Source organism: Podarcis melisellensis, assembly GCF_964234715.1.
Source record: "Podarcis melisellensis genome assembly, chromosome: Z".
NCBI lineage: Eukaryota > Metazoa > Chordata > Lepidosauria > Squamata > Lacertidae > Podarcis > Podarcis melisellensis.
Genome location: NC_138547.1, coordinates 25,103,283 through 25,123,966, shown reverse-complemented (window position 1 = coordinate 25,123,966; position 20,684 = coordinate 25,103,283). Strand labels below are relative to the sequence as shown.

Sequence of the window (20,684 nt, the reverse complement as noted above, 5' to 3'; positions counted from 1 at the left end):
GCACTGTTCCTGTCCCAGCAGCTGGGGGCTCTGACTACTGCTCCCTATAGGTCATTAAAGATTAACTTTTAATGAGAAACTAACACTTTCAATGTCAGTTTGGAGGGTATGAAAATAAGCAAATGCCAATCAGGCACATTGGTGTCCCTTGTTCCTCAGCCTCTCCCATTTTTATTTTCTTTCTGCTGCTTGTTTCTCTCATCTTCACCTCCCTTCCCTCTATTGACATTTGTTAGACTGTAAGGTCTTTGGGGCACAAAGCTGTTCTTTCTCCCCTCTCTGCAAGGGCCCAAACAGTCATGATATTAGATCTATGAATGCATCTAGAAGTTCTGGTCTCCCACCTCTTTTAACGGCAGTAGCCAAAGGGGAACCCAAGCAGGATCTGGACTGCAGTGTGTAGGAAGTGAAGATTACCAGGGCCTCTGCTGTCTTAAATCTTCAACAGAGATGTGTGGCATGGAGCTTGGGAGAGATGTAAGCCCCCACCTTGAGAATTCTGGGGACATACCATAGCTGAGTGGCAGTAGAGCATATGCTGTGCATGAGAAGGTATCAGGTTCAATCCTTGTCAACAAGTTAGTGGAAAGTGTAAAAAAACAAGCCTGAGACCCTGGAAGGCCACTACCAACTAGAATAGGCAATGCTGAGCTATGGCTTATGTACATTTACTTTCTTTCTTTCTTTGGCCCCATGAAGTCCCACTCTTTAGTGCTCAATCAGAGCAAATGTCAATTTAGGTTTTCTGTAGGTTGCTGTTTGTTCTGATTAGACTTTAAAGGGCAGGGTTTTTTGTGGGGAAAGCTGTGGAGCAAAAAGAAAGGGAATGCCCAGACATGGAGCTTTAAATTGCAGACCATGCCTTGAAAGAGCAGAGGGAAGGTAAGTATGGATAATCCCCTAGATGGACGCACAGTCCAATTTGACTTAAGGCAGCTCCCTGTGTTCCTGGGCTAAGTTCCTCATAGATCTAAGTAAGACAGTAGCAAGGCCTAATGGATGACAGGAGAAAAAAGATCTATCTTTCAGAATAATGGACACCTTGCTTTGTTAAATAGTTCTAGACTCTAGTAGGACTGAGATACCCTTAATTGCTAATTGCGAGTGCAGAGCTAGTGTGGCTCAGGTTGGGGCTTGAAGGTGGAAAACCCAATTTAAAATCTCTTCTCAAACATGAAGCTCCCTAGAAAGCCTTGGGCAAACCACCGTATCTCATCTTAACTGACTCACACAAGCATAGAACCCACACAAATTATACTACATCATCATCACATGCACACACCAAAAACAACAACAACACTCACACCTTACAAAGTCCAGATAATCCAGACCCATAGATGCACCACACCCCAGCTCCAAGTGCTTGCTTCAGCTTGCTATCCCAGTCAGGAATGGCAGAGGCAGGTGGGCTGCACTTGGCAGGCAAGCAAAGGGGGAACATTTTCAGATAGTGGCAGAGCAGTGACAGTACTGGGTGGGCAGCTGCAACAGTGGCTGAAGGGCCATTACTGAGTTATGGCTTCTGGTGACAAAGGGACTTGCCACTCTCACTTGGAAAGTCAATTGGCAGCAGTTAAGCTCACTGTGCAGCCTCAGGTCATTCAATCTGTGTGGGTGGAGAGTGCATTTTCACGCTTGGGCACAGCAGACCAAAAATATGTTTTAAAAACAAAGGAGCTGAAAGTGAAAACAAAGGAAAAGGTCTTGCCCTTTGCTTTTTTGGCAAGAAGCCAGAAAGCAAAGCAAAAAATGAACTGGCTGGTTTCCCTTGTCATTATTGTCTGCCCAGTTTTCCAAGCACCATAGCACCTGCTGCGTTGGTAACAGCACTCACAGTGCTGTTCTAAAGCCAGGCGGCTGAGGGTAGCTAACCATGGCTGCAACAATCTACCTACATGTTAAGTTGTGGGTGAACATATCAGACGACACAGCGATTCTTCAAACAGCTCTTGTTTATTCACAGGCCAGAACAGAACTGAACAGCAAACAGCTCAGCCGGCCTGCTTTTATAGGCAGCCGGCTGTCAACATTGTAGCAAGAACAACCCAAGGTTTCCCACCTAAAGTAACTGACGTGGACCTGAGTGAAAACTATCTACACGATACTCCTGTTGGCCAGGGTGAGAACTTCAATACATAACACTACCGGTACTTCCCTGCAAATATGTCCCATTGAACTCAATGAGACGTACCTCAGCAGGTAAACCGAAGACTGGGATAGCCAGTCTTGAGTTATTTTGCTGCCTGAAGCTAAGGACAAAATCATGCAACTGTCCATTCCTCATACATAAGCCATTCAGACTGGCACTTGAATCTTACTTCACTACTGAGGCAGGATCCTGAGGGCAGCACTCTAGCTTGGGTGATAGCAAAGCAAACTGCAGCACTCCTTCTTCCACAGCCCTCAGCACCTGCCCCCTGGCTGATGCTGCCACTTTGCTTAATGAGAGTAGCTAGCAAAAAGAACGTAAGTTTACCCTGCCAGGATGTCCTTAGAACCTGGAACAATCCACAAAGTTATCTTTTAAAAAAATAGTATCGTGAATGAAACAGAAGTTTTAAAACCCAATACACCAGGATTTTTATATTTTAGCCCGCAGTAAACAAAAATTTTATCTGTGGTTACCTTAATTTATTTAATAATTAATCAAATGGCTTAATAATCTTTATTTCTTATTGCCCCCCCCCTTAACAAAGTACAACTCCTAACCATGGCACACAAGCAAGGGACAGAGGGCAATAACACAAAATCCTTTTGCTCACTGCTCTCTCTCCACTACAAATCTGACTCCCTTTGTCTCTGTCTCTGTCTCTTACACACAGTGTCATTTCCTGGATTGGATTCCACTGTTATGGAAACAACTCTTTCATTCTCTAAGAGATTTCAGAAGGTGTGAGGGAGGCCCACACTGTTCTGGGAAACTGGAAAGAGAGGCCAGAGGCATGTACAAATGAGAACAGCAGAGTGCTTTTCTCATTCATCCAGTCTTCCCCACCCCCTTCCTGTCTGTACTGTAAGCCATTAGGCAATTGAGGTTTCCTCCTGCGCTTCCTGAAATATTTTTGGAAGGCAGTAGATAGAAGACAGAAATTTGCTAGCAAGCATCTGAGGACATCCTTTCTCTATTACTGTATTGGTGTTGCATCACTAATCGGTAAGCCCAGGCAACCTAAAGAGAGCCAGCATGGTGTAGTGGTTAAGAGTGGTAGTCTCGTAATCTGGTGAACTGGGTTCGATTCCCAGCTCCTCTCCTCCACATGCAGCTGCTGGGTGACCTTGGGCCAGTCACACTTCTTTGAAGTCTCTCAGCCCCACTCACCTCACAGAGTGTTTGTTGTGGGGGAGGAAGGGAAAGGAGAATGTTAGCTGCTTTGAGACTCCTTCGGGTAGTGATAAAGTGGGATATATTAAAAAAAAAAAAAAGGCCCGGGGGCCGGATGCAGCCTAGTCGCCTTCTCAATCCGGCCCACAGACGGTCCAGGAATCAGCGTGTTTTTACATGAGTAGAATGTGTGCTTTTATTTAAAATGCCTCTCTGGGTTATTTATGGAGCATAGGAATTCGTTCATTTCACCCCCCAAAATATAGTCTGGCCCCCCACAAGGTCCGAGGGACAGTGGACCAGCCCACAGCTGAAAAAGGTTGCTGGGCCCTGGGTAAGCCCTTGCCCAAAGTATCTTGAGGTTTGTCCGCTGAGGTGAGGAGAGTTCTGCTCAGAGGACAAGACCCCCTACCATCAGCCTCACTGATGTGGTCCAAAGGAAAGCCAAGCAATTTCTTTGGCACCAGCTTGGTTGCAGGAGTTGCTTGAAGGAGACGTACAATGTGCCACCCACTCTTAGGGACTCCACTCTGATTTGTGTAGGGTTTATTCCTTTGCCTTTTCTTGTCCTGAAGATATTCTGCAAGGCAGCAAAGGTTTAGGATCAGAGTTTTTCTTCTTCTATATGGGCTCCCTTTCCAGGTTGATGAGCCCTGGTAAACATGCTTAATACCGCACTGCAAGTTTGGATGGATTGTATTCATGATGTACCAGATATGTTTTAAGGATTTACCATCCAAATGCCATCAACTACAAATTCACCTGAGGCACAACAGCTGCACTTGACTCCTTCTTTTTGGATAGTAAAACAGCATCAGTCCATGGAGGACAAGAAGAGTAAAAAGCACATCACCTGACAGAGGACCACACAGTTGCTGCAGCTGGGGGGTGAGCTAAGATGAAAGCCAATGGGAGCTGCCACAACAACCTAATGTTAACGGAGGAAGGGGAGAGAGATGCTGCTTCCAAGGTACATTAAGTGTTGGAGGAGAGAGAAGCAACAACAACGTAATTATATGTTAGTAATTTTAGGTAAGCTGCCTTGAGGATCCTTCTGGATCAAAAACCAAGACGAAAATAAAATAAAATATATATTACCTTCAGGCAATTTTAGTAATTAATATAGCAGCAATCATCTCAGGAAACATTCTCTGAGGGCTCCTGAATCACAGTAAAAATAGAAGCATAGCATAGTGTTGTTTCAGTATTATAGGAAACTACAATTTGAAATACTAAGAATTACAATAATTACATTGCTATTAGTGACTCTAAGAAAGCTTACTCAGTACTTAATTGGCAAAAAAATTATTTGTTTCTGAAGCCTTTGGAGTCATTTCAAGGCAATGCAAATTACTGTTTTATGTTCATTGGAGATGAGTGCATTATTTTTAGTACTACAAATAGAAATAACAGCTGTCATTTACACAGCCCAGCCCCTTGCAAAGTAGTTGAAAGACACACCCAAGCAGCAGCAGCAGCAGCAACAACAACAACACAATAACAGCAGACAAGCCAAGAATATGTTGAGTCTGCCACTTCTGTTTTCATTTTTTGAAAGCTGCACAACTGGAAGCCTGGACAAAGCACACTCTGATGGAGTGTGCCATCAGATAGTGTAAGGATGGTGTGCCCAATATCACCTCTTGTGTTATGGGGACAGCTCAGCATATGTCAGTCCTTCCAGCCCTCCTGTCATCTGAATAAATAGACATAGGAGTGATACATACTAGGAAGCCTGGAGGTTTGGGTGAATGGAAGGATCACATCCAGTGTGGCTCCCAGTGTGTTTCTGGGCACAAATCAAAATATTAACTTAATAAAGATGTATTCCTCATGCTCTGGACTCATTTGGTTACTTCTCCATTGCCTTGCCCAAAAGAGCTATGTTGGGCAAGATCCAAGAAGGAAGTCAGATAGACAGCCGCAAGCAGCTTGTCCAGATCTGTAGGCCTCAAAAACCAGAACTGATCCCATGTAGGAAGTGGATCTGCAGAAAAACCTTGCAGCATTAGCTTGTAAGGTACAGATTCTTGGCACCAGAGCACAGTGGTTTAGGACGCACATGGAGAATTTGGGATAAAGAAAAGGTTTATCCTGATCATTAGAGTCTTAACTTGAAACTAATTGTTTCATAATGTAATTTTAAAAGCTATTCTCCATAATACCAGATTTAAAAGTTTAGTGCAAGAAAACCATACTAAGCACCTTTGGAGGGCGACACTAATGCTAATTGAGCTTGATAATCTTGTAAATCTCGCTCGTTAGTGTTGAACAAATCTTTAGCTACACACCAACCCTTTTCTGTATTAGCCTAGACCATAAAAAGAGAGAAAATATACTAAGGGCTCATTCACACTTTGCTCCACACTTTCTAGGCATAGGTCTGTGTTTTCCAGACCCCTGTCCAGGTGGTTTCTTTTCTCCCATTTTTCTTTTGGTCCTGGCACTTCCCCTGGGAAAACCCATGCTTTACCGCTGAAATACATTATACACTTTATACCCCATATATGCACACTCAACCACTTTGATCTGTGGCACTGCACTGTTACTCATTTCACATTTATAATAACTGATCTTTTAATGGCAGCACCTACACTTTGGAACTCCCTGCCTTTTGACACCAGGCATGTTCCTTCACTGTACCCTTTTTGTTTAGGCAAGCCTACCCAGATATCTAGAATACTGATTTGGGTGCCAATCTGCTTTTGATTGTTTTAAAATGTTGCTTTTACTTATAATATCACTGCTTTATCCTTTTGTAAACTGCTCTGTGTTTGTGTGAAACAACAAAGCGGTGCATAAATTCTATGAAATAAATAAAATAACTGTTGAGGGTGATCATTGTAATTAGCATTGTGTCCAAGGAGCCCCCATTACCCACTTCAAATACATAAGATTATGGAAGAAGCCTTGTGTGGTGTGGCTCATATGCTCCTGTGGCCAGGCTAGGAATGTGAGAGCAGGCAGGCTTTCGCTGATAAAACAGCAACTAGCCACAATGTGTAATATGGGAATGCTGGATGTAATTGGTGAATCAACCCACCCACAGGTATAGTTGGGTTTCTGTGTTTAGTGCTTCCAGTAGCTGGGAGCTACTGCAGCAATTGTAGAAACTGCAGCTGGGCCATACATTCTTCTGGACCTGTTTTGCAGAATCTGTTGCTGTGGACTGGTATTCAGATTTCTGGAATGCTTCCTTTCTACTTGAACATACTTATATACTCCCAGAGACCACACATCATTGCACTCCAGACCCAAATGGACCACTGAAAAAGTCTGGCTCCTTAACACCACTATAATCTGAAGGGTCCTGGCCAGTTGGAAATAAACCTTTGCCAATCTGATGTCTTCCAGATGTTCCCACCAGCTCCTACCTTTTAAATCAGGGGTGGGGAACTTCTGGCATGTGAGCCAATGTTGGCCTGTTGGCCTCCCCAATTTGTCCCACTAGGCTGTTTTGGTCAAGCTGTGCCTGCCTACCCTGCACCAGACATCATATTGGACATCCTGCTGGAGAGTGGGTTAAGCCACTATGCTGCTTGGGCTTGCCGATCAAAAGATCGGTGGTTCAAATCCCTGGGGTGGGGTGAGCTCCCGTTGTTCAGTCCCAGCTGCTGCCAAACTAGCAGTTCGAAAGCACACAGTGCAAGTAGATAAATAGTTACCTCTCCATTTCCGCGTGGTGCTCTGGTTTTGCCAGAAGCGGCTTAGTCATGCTGGCCACATGACCCGGAAAAACTGTCTGCGGAAGCAGACGAACGCCAGCTCCCTTGCCCTTTAAAGCGAGATGAGCGCCACAACCCCAGAGTCGTTCGCGACTGGACTTAATTGTCAGGGGTCCCTTTACCTTTTTACTGGAGAGACCTTTAGTGGATGTTCTCTGAAGCACCTCCCTCCCTTTATTAAAGCTCACTGGAGCAACCTTTAATTGGGGGGGGGGGTGCTTTAGAGAGTGGTTTGCCTCTCTGAAGCATTTCCCCCTCCCTATCTTTAACATCACTCCAGCAAAATATTTTCAGGTGGTCAGTGTCTGTCAATCAGGTGATCTGGTAATGTCATGCAACTGACAAGTGGGTAGCCCTGCCCACCTGTCAAATTTGGCCAGTGAGGCTGATCCTGATAAGGATCTGGCCCGTGGAGCCAAAAAGGTTCCCTGTCCTTTTTAACATCCCACAGTTTTAAAACACGTGCAGAACACTGATATAGAAGATTAATAATCAGGTGTCTCAACTGATTTAAAAGAAGGCTCTGTATTTTGAAGGCTTTCAAACCTTCCCACTACACTTTCTTTCCGCCCCCCCCCCGGTCTAGTGCACCCTCCTGCTACAAATCTGATATTTGCCCCGGGGGGGGGGGAATACAACAAAAGCCCCTGCATTTCCTCCCTGTCAGTGAAAGTAGGAGTTTGTTCCTGTGTGTTTCATTGAGTTATGTGGGAACACCCCCACCTCTGACATCATGGCTCCAATCAAACTGAGAGCCCCTATGCCTTATTTTAATAGGTGGTTGAAGATGCAATCCTCTACAGAATTACTAAGAGTCAGCCCCATTTCTGAGTACGTACGTTTGGGCTAGCACTATGTGTCTCCTGCATCACATATTGTCTGACCTTCACTTCAACGTGCAGAGTGTTAAGAGCTGAAGACAACAGGCTGACTTAGCTCTCAGCCCCCACTTGTGGTCAGATAAGTCATAAAAATAGCAGGAGTAAGGCTGGACAGCAGCTGGTGTCAGCTGCCTCAGCGCTAGTCATGATGACGTGTTTATGTGGAGAAATAACAGATGTGGAAACAAACAGAAGTTGACATTACGTTACAGGAGAAACACGACAGGAACAGGGAGATTTTCGGAAGGGGGGAAGAGGAAAGTCTCCTAGCAACAGGATGAACAACTGTTTTTAGAAGGGAGCTTGATTTGGCTAAAATTGGGAAGGGTTGGGTGGGGCTGGTAGACTTCATTTAAGTTTCCTCTCCCTTCCCCCCGTAAGTTGTGCGCTGATAGAGGCACCATTCCTCATGCCCCATGCATTACAGTTTTCTCCAGCAACTTTTCTTTTTAAAGGTAAAGGTAAAGGTACCCCTGCCCGTACGGGCCAGTCTTGACAGACTCTGGGGTTGTGCGCCCATCTCACTTAAGAGGCCAGGGTCCAGCGCTGTCCGGAGACACTTCCGGGTCACGTGGCCAGCGTGACATCGCTGCTCTGGCGAGCCAGAGCCGCACACGGAAACGCCGTTTACCTTCCCGCTGGTAAGCGGTCCCTATTTATCTACTTGCACTCGGAGGTGCTTTCGAACTGCTAGGTTGGCAGGCGCTGAGACCGAGCAGCGGGAGCGCACCCCGCCGCAGGGATTCGAACCGCCGACCTTTCGATCGGCAAGTCCTAGGCGCTGAGGCTTTAACCCACAGCGCCACCTGCGTCACTTTTCTTTTTAGTCGGGGCCAAAATAAGAAGAAGAGTTTGATATCCCGCTTTATCACTACCTGAAGGAGTCTCAAAGCGGCTAACATTCTCCTTTCCCTTCCTCCCCCACAACAAACACTCTGTGAGGTGAGTGGGGCTGAGAGACTTCAGAGAAGGGTGACTAGCCCAAGGTCACCCAGCAGCTGCATGTGGAGGAGCAGAGACGCGAACCCGGTTCACCAGATTACAAGTCTACCGCTCTTAACCACTACACCACACTGGGAATCAGGAGACTGACATAGAGAAGAGGACGAAGAACCTGTGACTACCCAACAGCCATAGGACTCCAGATCCAATTCACTGTAGTACAACACCTGAAGAGTCACAGGCTTCTACCCAAGGTGTACAGCAGCCTTCACCAACCTGGTTCCTTCCAGATGTTTTGCACTAAAATTCTTATCATTCCTATCCATTGGCTGATGTGAGTTCTAGTTCAAAACTACTAGAGGGCAATAGGTTGTAGAGCATCTGAGCTGTTGTTCCATTTCTTGGTGGTCAGGCCACCACAGGAGCATGCCTTCCACACTTTTCATCAACGAAAGGCTGAAAAGGAGTGTAAGAGACAGGGTGTGCTCCCTTAACACCAGAAAATGGGAGACCACTCTATTCAACCACCTTGCATTTAGCACCCTTCACTGCCACCAGGAAGTTTTCCTAGTGGGAAATGAGAGTTGCCCAATAAGAAGAACCCTGTAGCTGGAGCAGGCTTGTGATCCATCTAGTCCAGCACTCTGTTCTCAAAGTGGCCAACCAAATGCCCCAATGAGAAGCCTGCAAGCAAGACCTGAGTGCAACAGCACTTTCTCCTCTTTTGGCTTCCAGCAGCTAGAATTCAGAAGCATATCACTTGTGACTGTGGATGCAAGAGTGCAGCCACCCAACACAGTGTTCATCAGGGAATTAATTATTTAACTATCTTGCCTTCTGTATTCCACCTTTCTTCCATCATGGATCCCAAGGCAGGATACATGTGACCACCATGAAGTCAGACCCTTTCAGGCAATGGCTGGACTCAAGGTGGCAGCCTCATGTGCCTAAACAGTCTATATTCCACAGAGTAGCCACTTGCGGGGTGAGGTGGCCACGTGTCTCAGAGCAGCTCTACACAGTAACTTCTGAAAGGGGAGTCATGTAACTCCCAAGATGTGCTTGCCCAACTAGAGCACCAACAACTTCAGGCTGCATCTCCTGATAGCAAGGCTAATTAGAACACCTTGATCACTTTCGGCAGAGAGTGGTACACACCCACTCACCTTTTATTTTTTTCATGACTGCATACCTGCAGTAGAAACCCTGCCAGGATTAATGTGTAATTAACGGCAGAAAAACACTTGGGTGTTGAGGAAGTATCAGAGCACCTGCCTTGCATGCAGAAGGTACCAAGTTCAACCCCCAGCATCTCCAGGCAGGACTCGGAAACTTCCCTGTCTGAATCCCTGGAGAAATGCTGTGATTCAGTATAGGCAATGCTGAGCCAAACAGGCCAATGTTCTGACTTGATATAAGGCAGATACTGTACCTTAATGCATGGACAACAATGATCACAGTCTTGCTCTCTGCCTGCATAGTAATAATTTCCCAAAGTTGCCCAGCCTGATTCAACCCCAAAATGTTAAATCAACCCATATGAATCATTTGTCTCTTGAATCAAGTACAGTGGTACCTCGTTCTGGAGGTCTGTTCTTAACCTGAAACTGTTCTTAACCTGAAGCACCACTTTAGCTAATGGGCCGGAGCACAATTTCTGTTCTCATCCTGAAGCAAAGTTCTTAACCCAAGGTAATATTTCTGGGTTAGCGGAGTCTGTAATCTGAAGCGTATTAAACCTGAAGTGTATGTAACCCGAGGTACCACTGTAGTGGCTGATGACCACTGGAGCTAGTGAGCCAGTAGGCAGGGCAGCTAATGGACAGTAGAGCCCAAAAGTCAATAGAGATACTCATCTTACTTGTTTACTTCCCATCCTCCTCCATTTCAGAAATATAGTGGACACTTAAGCAATGTTCAAAAACAAGCACCAGATACTTAAGACCAAACCAGCAGCAAGTTGGATGCCTCTGGAGGAATGCAACACCATACTATTACGTTCATTCCATCGGGGCAAGCATTTCTGCTTGCCAGATTAAAGGATCTCCTGCATCCTCCTACAATGTACTGTTCTGGGGATTTTCTCAACAAGCCAGAGTTGATTTGGGGAGGGCACATGGGGGAGGAGAGGGTGAAATCCCCATTACCCTAGCAGGATTTGTGCTGGCTTCTACTAGTGCAATGGTTGAGTTAAAATTTGATACCTTATACCTGGAGAGCTGGACAGGAACAATTCTAGGGAGTCTCTGAGTGACCACTGCATCACAGCACAAGGAAGCAGGAGGACATTCCCAGTAGTGGTTTGTTCCTCTTGGGACTGGTATGGTTAAAGGCAGGGAGACCAAAAGTACATGGAGCCAGAGCCAACGATAGGCAGACGCAACCCACATGCATCAGGGCCAAGGCAGCAAAACACTATACACAAAATTAGAAAATGTGTGAAAGGCATTTGAAGTAGAAGTAGCAAGCACAGGAAGCCCAAATCTAGATTAGGACCCTGGTGTGCTGGGCAGAGAGGCAGGCTCTAACCCCTTGCCCCCTATGCTATGATCCAAATTTTGGCTGAGCCCACCCTGCCTGCTATTTGCATTTAAAGGAAATGCCTCCCCTTTCTTTTATTTCAAGGCAAATAACAGGTGGAACATTTTGTGCTGAGGCAATTGGATGCCTCCAGGAACCAAGAGGACAATTTTTTAAGGGAACATATCCTCATTATTGACCTAATTAGCACTACATAGACATATGCAGGGCAGGCTCCACAGGGTTAGATTATTCCTTTGAAGATGCACTTCAAAAGAAGAAGAGGAACTGTTGCTTTCAGGTCTGGGCCTTTGTCCAGGGGCCTGTCTTCCCTACGTCTCCCTTTTCTTGCACCAGGTATCTGCCTGCTCTCCCCGCCTCTCTCAGCTTAAGAACAAAAAAGAAAAGCCCCACTGGATCTGGCCACGTGGGTACCTAGTCCAGCATGGTGCTTCCTGCAGTGACTAACAAGATACCTCTGAGAAGACCACAAAAAGGGCTTGAAGGCAATAGTCCTGCTCTGCTTTAGTAACCAGTGTTATGTGTTAACAGTGACTCAGAATGTAGCAGTTAGTGGTCATAGCTTGTGGTCACTGACAGACCCATACTTCTCCAAGCATTTGCCCAATACCTTTTTAAAAGACAGTGGCCATCATCCCAAATTCATGTTACCTACTGCTTTCCCAATCTGCCAGGCTCCTTATTTACTCATAGACTTGCCTGCCTGCTGCTTACCTGTACTCTTGTTTCAGCTGCTATTCAACAGTGTCACCTACAGATCACCTTACTTGCTTAGTTTAATATTTAAATGTGTATGCTCAAAGCATTTCATGACAGAACAAAAAAATGCAGACGGATACACCATTACAATAACAATATAATAACAATAATATTACATCATTTCAAAACACAACAATCCCAACAAATACAAGTAACTCAGTTTGATTCTATGAGCATTATAATGTTTACAGCTCACATGCTGGCCTGCAGCATAATAACACAAACCTCCTCCACCTGTTTTCTTTTCTCACCTTCAGCGTGTGAAAGAGGCTTCCTTCCTGACTGCCTGTGCGCTTCTCCTAGCCAGTGTGGTGGAATTGCTTTCCTGGCTCATCACATCCATGCTTCAGATGCTGAAGATCCTGCTCCAGTACCTGCAATTTATTGGTATCCGCCTATCCAGCCTTGGCTTATTTTCAAGGCCTCCGCCCAGCTAGTCACAACTCAGTCCCTCCTTGCTCTGCTTACCACTTCTGACAAGTCCCGTCCTTTTCCATCTGATGTCCCTCCTCCACAGCCTTCAGACTTGGGTTTATTTATTTTGCTGAGTATGGTTTTGTCCAATATGTTTTGGTGCCTGAAGATGCAAATCCAGGTGGTTCCTCCCACAGCTTACCATAGGGCACAGTCTACTAGGAAGTACTTCTGCACAAGCCCTGCTGGAATGAACAGGTATTTGTGAAGCACGTTTGAAGTTTCAGTGGTGGCCACTGGCCAGTGAGGTGGGGAACAGGGCAGTAGGTGGCAAAGCATCCACTATGCATGAAGACAACCCCAAGTTCAAGTCCCGGCATTTCCAAGCAGGACTGGGAAATATTCCTGCCTGAAACCCTAACCATGGCTTAGTGTTATGTGTACACCCTGCCCAGCAGGTTAACCATGGTTTATTTATTGCCAACCACCAGAATCTCAACCATAGTCTGTGTGGCTTATGAACCTTGGTTTGCTTTAATTGTGGGTTGGTGTTATGTATGAAGCAGGCCACTATCCTGAAGTGTTCTGGGAACAGCAGCTGAGTAGACAAGGCAAGGAAGAGATGGTTCATCATTTTTTAAACCATTTGAAACCATTAAAAAAAAATTATAGGGGTAATGATTGCAAGCCCCCAGTCCATGGGGGCTTGGTCATGGGTGTCAATGCAGGTGAAGAGTGAGGCCAGAGTAGGGGCCCAAATGTCCATATTGTTTTTAAGGTCCTCTGGTGGGATTAGCCCCTTCATGGATCACTGCCTTGCCGTGGCGAAGGGGCTTGAAGAACTCAGAGAAGCTATGAACTATGCCGAGCAGGGCACCCAAGATGAACAGGTCATAGTGGAGAGTTTTGACCAAACGTGATCCACCTGGAGGAGGAACCGGCAAGCCACTCCAGTATCCCTGCCAAGAAAACTCCATGGACAAAGACAACAGGCATATAAAAGTTATGACGCTGGAAGATGAGCCCCTCAGGTCAGAAGGCGTCCAACATGCTACTGGGGAAGAGCGGAGGGCAAGTACAAGTAGATCCAGAGCTGATGAAGCGGCTGGGCCAAAGCCGAAAGGACGCTCAGTTGCGGATATGCCTGGAAGCGAAAGGAAAGTCCAATGCTGTAAAGAAAAATATTGCATAGGAACCTGGAATGTAAGAACCATGAACCTGGGTAAGTTGGAGGTGGTCAAAAATGAGATGGCAAGAATAAATATTGACATCCTGGGCATCAGTGAACTAAAATGGACGGGAATGGGTGAATTCAGTTCGGATGACCATCATATCTACTACTGTGGGCAAGAAACCCGTAAAAGAAATGGAGTGGCCCTCATAGTCAACAAAAGAGTGGCGAAGGCTGTACTGGGATGCAATCTCAAAAATGATAGAATGATCTCGATACGAATCCAAGGCAGACCTTTTAACATCACAGTAATCCAAGTTTATGCACCAACTACTGGTGCTGAAGAAACTGAAATCGACCAATTCTATGAAGACTTACAACACCTTATAGAAGTGACACCAAAGAAGGATGTTCTTCTCATCATAGGGGATTGGAATGCTAAAGTAGGGAGTCAAGAGATAAAAGGAACAACTGGCAAGTTTGGCCTTGGAGATCAAAACGAAGCAGGGCAAAGGCTAATAGAGTTCTGTCAAGAGAACAAGCTGGTCATCACAAACACGCTTTTCCAACAACACAAGAGACGACTCTACACATGGACATCACCAGATGGGCAGCATCGAAATCAGATTGATTATATTCTCTGCAGCCAAAGATGGAGAAGCTCTATACAGTCAGCAAAAACAAGACCTGGAGCTGACTGTGGCTCAGATCATCAGCTTCTTATAGCAAAATTCAAGCTTAAACTGAAGAAAGTAGGAAAAACCACTGGGCCGGTAAGATACAATCTAAGTCAAATCCCTTATGAATACACAGTGGAAGTGAGGAACAGGTTTAAGGATTTAGATTTGGTGGACAGAGTGCCTGAAGAACTATGGATGGAGGCTCGTAACATTATACAGGAGGCAGCAACGAAAACCATCCCAATGAAAAGGAAATGCAAGAAAGCAAAGTGGCTGTCCAATGAGGCCTTACAAATAGCGGGGGAGAGAAGGCAAGCAAAATGCGAGGGAGATGGTGAAAGATACAGGAAATTGAATGCAGATTTCCAAAGAATAGCAAGGAGAGACAAGAAGACCTCCTTAAACGAGCAATGCAAAGAAATAGAGGAAAGCAATAGAATGGGAAGAACCAGAGATCTGTTCAAGAAAATTGGAGATATGAAAGGAACATTTCGTACAAAGATTTCCATAATAAAGGACAAAAGTGGAAAGGACCTAACAGAAGCAGAAGACATCAAGAAGAGGTGGCAAGAATACACAGAGGAATTATACCAGAAAGAAATGGATTTCCCGTATACCCCAGGTAGTGTGGTTGCTGACCTTGAGCCAGACATCCTGGAGAGTGAAGTCAAATGGGCCTTAGAAAGCACTGCAAATAACAAGGCCAGTGGAAGTGACGGTATTCCAGCTGAACTATTTAAAATTTTAAAAGATGATGCTGTTAAGGTGCTACACTCAATATGCCAGCAAGTTTGGAAAACTCAGCAGTGGCCAGAAGATTGGAGAAGATCAGTCTACATCCCAATCCCAAAGAAGGGCAGTGCCAAAGAATGCTCCAACTACCGCACAATTGCACTCATTTCACACGCTGGCAAGGTTATGCTTAAAATTCTACAAGGAAGGCTCAAGCAGTATGTGGACCGAGAACTCCCAGAAGTGCAAGCTGGATTTAGAAGAGGCAGAGGAACCAGAGACCAAATTGCAAACATGCGCTGGATTATGGAGAAAGCTAGAGAGTTCCAGAAAGACATCTACTTCTGCTTGACTATGCAAAAGCCTTTGACTGTGTCGACCACGGCAAACTATGGCAAGTTCTTAAAGAAATGGGAGTGCCAGATCACCTCATCTGTCTCCTGAGAAATCTCTATGTGGGACAAGAAGCTACAGTTAGAACTGGATATGGAACAACTGATTGGTTCAAAATTGGGAAAGGAGTACGACAAGGCTGTATTTTGTCTCCCTGCTTATTTAACTTATATGCAGAATTCATCATGCGAAAGGCTGGGCTGGATGAATCCCTAGCCGGAATTAAGATTGCCGGAAGAAATATCAACAACCTCAGATATGCAGATGACACAACCTTGATGGCAGAAAGTGAGGAGGAATTGAAGAACCTTTTAATGAGGGTGAAAGAGGAGAGCGCAAAATATGGTCTGAAGCTCAACATCAAAAAAACGAAGATCATGGCCACTGGTCCCATCACCTCCTGGCAAATAGAAGGGGAAGAAATGGAGGTAGTGAGAGATTTTACTTTCTTGGGCTCAATGATCACTGCAGATGGTGACAGCAGCCACAAAATTAAAAGACGCCTGCTTCTTGGGAGAAGGGCAATGACAGGCCTAGACAGCATCTTGAGAAGTAGAGACATCACCTTGCCAACAAAGGTTCGTATAGTTAAAGCTATGGTTTTCCCAGTAGTGATGTATGGAAGTGAGAGCTGGACCATAAAGAAGGCTGATCGCCGAAGAATTGATGCTTTTGAATTATGGTGCTGGAGGAGACTCTTGAGAGTCCCATGGACTGCAAGAAGATCAAACCTCTCCATACTGAAGGAAATCAACCCTGAGTGCTCACTGGAAGGACAGATTGTGAAGCTGAGGCTCCAGTACTTTGGCCACCTCATGAGAAGAGAAGACTCCCTGGAGAAGACCCTGATGTTGGGAAAGATGGAGGGCACAAGGAGAAGGGGGCGACAGAGAACGAGATGGTTGGATAGTGTTTTCGAGGCTACCAGCATGAGTTTGACCAAACTGCGGGAGGCAGTAGAGGACAGAGGTGCCTGGCGTTCTCTGGTCCATGGGGTCACGAAGAGTCGGACACGACTAAACGACTAAACAAGGCAACAAGGTGGGATTAGGTCTTCCCCTAGGGCCTTCCCCAGTCTTTATCAAACCTGAACTAAAGCCTTTTTAAAGGCCAGTTATTGAACATATTCTGTTAATGTTTGGCAAAATAAAAAAATTAAGCAGTTGATAAAACAGCACCAACTGCAAATATTTTTTTAAAAGGCAAAGTGGTTATTTATGTTCATTTTTAATATTTCTGTTAAAACTCCCCCTTTAAACACTATTGCACAGTGTTTTAATAATTAAAAAAGCATGAATTAAAATACTGAAAAAAATATGTGGCTACAATGGGATCTACTGAAAAGATGAAATAGACAGTGTTCAGAGATACAGCTGCATGGAAATAGGCTCAACCACTCAGTACATCACTACATGTAGCACAACCAGGTGTCTTTTAAAGAAAGAAGTGTAACATGAAGGCAACCACCTAACTTGGGTCAATGGGAATTGCTGTCCAAAGTCCTGGGGGAGCAGCACCAGGTGGGTGAAGGCTGTGCTAAGGCTATCTACACCTGGCAGATATTGTGTTCTGTACTTTCCAGAAAGTTTGGATTTTCTGTAATTTGAGAAAAGGTGGAAATAACACAAGGAACACAGGGAAGAACAGTGATTTGATGACACTACGTAGATGCTGTTTTAAAAAAACACAACAAGTTTACATAGGCATTTCCATGTTCTCCTGACCAGAGTCTCCTTAATGCCTATTTTGGCATTAAGAGGTATATAAATTGACCAACTAAATGAAGCACGGTTATTCCACACTAAATGCAAAATGTGGAAGCAGCTGTGGAAGGCAGCAAGATGTTTGGTGCTTGTCAGCTCAGAAGAGGGACAAAGGACTCATCAGAATGAATACTGTTATGAATTTGGAGGATCAGCCTGGATGATGCCCTGAATTCCTCCTAATTCTTGGGATCCTGTATCTGAGGGGCTAGAATGTTTGAGAGCAAGTTTGCCAAACCAGTTCCTTTGTTTAGGTACTGTCTTTGGCTGATTAATTAAGCACCATGATTTGCATAACCAAAGGAGTTGCTCTGTGCCACAGAACAAATGGGTGGGCCTCCCCCCCATCTTTGTAGGAGAACAATAGCCAATGTTGTACATCAGTTGAGCTGGAAGTGGGCTGGTAGCTGGAGGCACAGAGACATGCTCGCTAAGTGCTGGATCCAAACTTGTGGCTCATGGAGATTCAATATATTTGGGAGTGTTAATACTGTGAGCATCTCCATCCTATGCTCAGGTTGTTTATATGTGTAAATAAATCCATAGATGCTAATGACACGACAGTGTCTGCCGACCTTCATTCCAAGGAAATTGAACTCAGGGCAAGTGCTACAATCCCTGGCATCTCTTACCTCTTGGAGACTGGAATAGCATTTAACAATAATTTTTAAAAGCTCTTTATTGGCAAGCCGGTAAGTACATTTGCAGACCCTGACTTATTGCAGTAACTTTTGAATATCTCATTACAACTGCAGCAATGTTGTCAATATATGTGAAAGTCACCCTTCTGAAAACAAAACACAGATAGATATACCAATAGGGAATTAAAATTTAAGCGACGAAGTGAACTTGAAGAGTTAATTGCATTTTGGCAACTCTCACCTGTAGCCATTGGCAGAAGGGAGCCTAAGATTTTATTGATTCTGAATGAATTCATGCCTATTAAAAAAAAATGCAGGTATTACCACAGCCCTGTTTTCCACTTATGGCAGACCTGTTTGCATCAAGTGCAATGAACTGCAACGTTTGTTTATTATTGGTTGTACAACTATAGCAATATTTCAGTTTAGAAGACATGAAAAGCAATAACCACAAATCTTACAAGAGAAGTGAACTGATCTGCACCCGCCTTCAGCAGGATTGAGATGAGAGAGTATGCACATTTTAAAAAGCAGACAACCACCAGGAGGCATCACACTCCACAAAGTATAATTAAGGAGCTGACGGAATTAAAATACAAGCTGAGTTCAAAAGCTATACTACATGCCTTTGTCTTTTTAAAAAATGACATTCTCTTTGTGTTTTCCACCACAGAATTCTAGGAAGGACTGTATAATTTTCTTCTTCTTTAATAAACCAAGGGAGGGGTGGAGGTGGGGAAGCTATATTCTATAATTTATTTGTTTTCTATTCCAAACACCAATATAAATATTCTTAGGGTGGCTCACAGCAATAAAAGAATCAACAAGATTTACGATTTATGATATTTATGAATTACGAATCATGAATTATGAATCATGAATTATGATTCATGATGCATGATATTTATGAATTATGATTTAGGATTCATGATATTTATGAATTATGATTTAGGATTCATGATATTTATGAATTTTGAATTACGACTCATTTTTATGAATTATGATTTACAATTCACGATATTAATGAATTATTATTTACAATTCACGATATTTACAAATTACGAATCACGAATTATGAATCACGATTTATGATTTCCAGCAGCAGGGGGCCGCTAGGGATGCATTGGAAGATGGCCGACAATACCATCTCTCCGTCTCACATGAGGTAATTAAGAGGCTGATATGGGAGTATGCAGCCTCCCTTGTTACCCCAAAGGAATGGGGAACACTGCCTCGCCTGTGGTTGCCATAAATCACCCCCGAGTTCGAAAGAAGGGGGTGAGGGCACAAGGCGCACAGCACTTGTGTGGGATGGCTCTCCCAGATGCTGTCTCTGATCGCGCGGCCTGGTTGCAGCAGCTCAAAATAAACAATTAGAGAGAAGCAAATGCACATATTTCGAGTGAAGTTAAAACTGCTAATAGAAGTGACCTCTGTGAAGTGAAGCGATGGGCTGGATTCAACAGGAATATATCAAGAAGAAGGATCAAAGGGTCGGTATGTCGGGACAGGACGGAATGGGAGGGGGGACTTTTCTTTTTTTATCTTATGTGATTACCTAACAGTCCCCCCGCCCAGGAAGAATCGTTGCAATTACTGATTACAAGCGGGATGATTAAGAACTGTGTGGAAATGAATTACTAATCAAAGACATGGCTTGTGGAATATCTGGGAAGGAATGAAAGGCCTTTGGAATGACGCAGTTATAAAAAGAGACTTGTTAGGAAGCAGGCCTGGTTGCAGGATTTACGATCGAGGGGGAGGAGACCATGGCTTTGTTATTATATCGGACTGTGAGTTTGACCTGGCAGAAGAAGATTGAGGAGAGAATGACAGGCCTGCGAGGACTAATGGGCAGACTTTAATAATGTTTTGTATGGAAGTGTTGAAATGGCGTCTGTCTGTTTGAATATGGCTCTTGGAGGAATGGAAAATCCACACAGGATATAACGTTTGTTTTTAACCTGCTTGTGGAGACTATCAGAGGTCACAAAGAAAGGAATATATAACAACAAGAAGATGAGGAAAATAATAAAGAGAAGATTGGACAGAACTGTGAATACTATTTGGACAGAACTGGGAATATTAAAGCAGCAGCAAGAGAGATGTTTGGATCCCTTTCTGAGCTCGAAGCATGGGTACCCCCAACAAAAATTTAAAAAATTGGATTTGGAATTTGTAATTAATGTGATTTGATTGGTTTGTTAATAAAAAATATATTAAAAAAAAAGAACAGGTAGCATTACCCCAGAACAACTACTAACCTGGACATTTAAAACAATGAATAAAAACTAGCAGCAGCAGCAAGTCTACACAAATTAACAGTTAACAGCCTGGGGAAATAAACATGCCTATTGTGTAAAGAAGGCACCAGGCTAGCCTTCCTGGGCAGATGGCTGGGGCTGATGGGAACTGAAGTCCAACAACACTTGGAGGACCATAGGCTGCCCACCACTGGAATAAAACACAGACTGCTGGCGCTTTTTCTTCTACATGCCTCCCCTTTGAAACCCAAGAAAGCACTACTGGTGTGCACATGTAGGCAGCAAGCACTTGAGAAGTGCATTCTTGGGACAAAACAGATTATAAAAATTCCAACAGAATGCATTTTAGATTTATGCATTTTATATTTTGGCAGTGGTTCCCGAACTTATTTGGCCTACTACCCCCTTTCCAGGAGAAAAAAAAATTACTCAGCGCTCCCCTGGAAATCTAGCTTC

The 20,684-nt window shown here is 44.4% G+C and overlaps 2 protein-coding genes across 4 annotated transcripts in view; one reads left to right on the top strand and one right to left on the bottom strand.

Annotated features, from left to right (window-relative positions):
• Positions 1–12,529, bottom strand: part of ACSL4 (acyl-CoA synthetase long chain family member 4) — an 87,485-nt gene extending 74,956 nt beyond the window's left edge. For both annotated transcript variants that reach the window (XM_081897395.1, XM_081897399.1), the window contains exon 1: positions 12,422–12,529. The gene's annotated coding sequence lies outside the window, so the exon portion shown is untranslated. The remainder of the gene's footprint in view (positions 1–12,421) is intronic.
• The window catches only part of LOC309362024 (uncharacterized protein), a 37,074-nt gene extending 18,322 nt beyond the window's left edge, over positions 1–18,752 (top strand). The window contains exons 5-7 of one of the 2 annotated variants that reach the window (XM_081897505.1): positions 1,964–2,119; positions 12,428–12,842; positions 18,462–18,752. In XM_081897505.1, the coding sequence (XP_081753631.1) occupies positions 1,964–2,119; positions 12,428–12,842; positions 18,462–18,645 (755 nt within the window). In that variant the 3' untranslated portion in view covers positions 18,646–18,752. Of the gene's footprint in view, positions 1–1,963; positions 2,120–12,427; positions 13,371–16,601; positions 16,967–18,461 lie in introns of those variants that run through there. The other variant, XR_014164719.1, reaches the window with a different exon arrangement.
• The last annotated feature ends 1,932 nt before the right edge of the window (positions 18,753–20,684 follow it).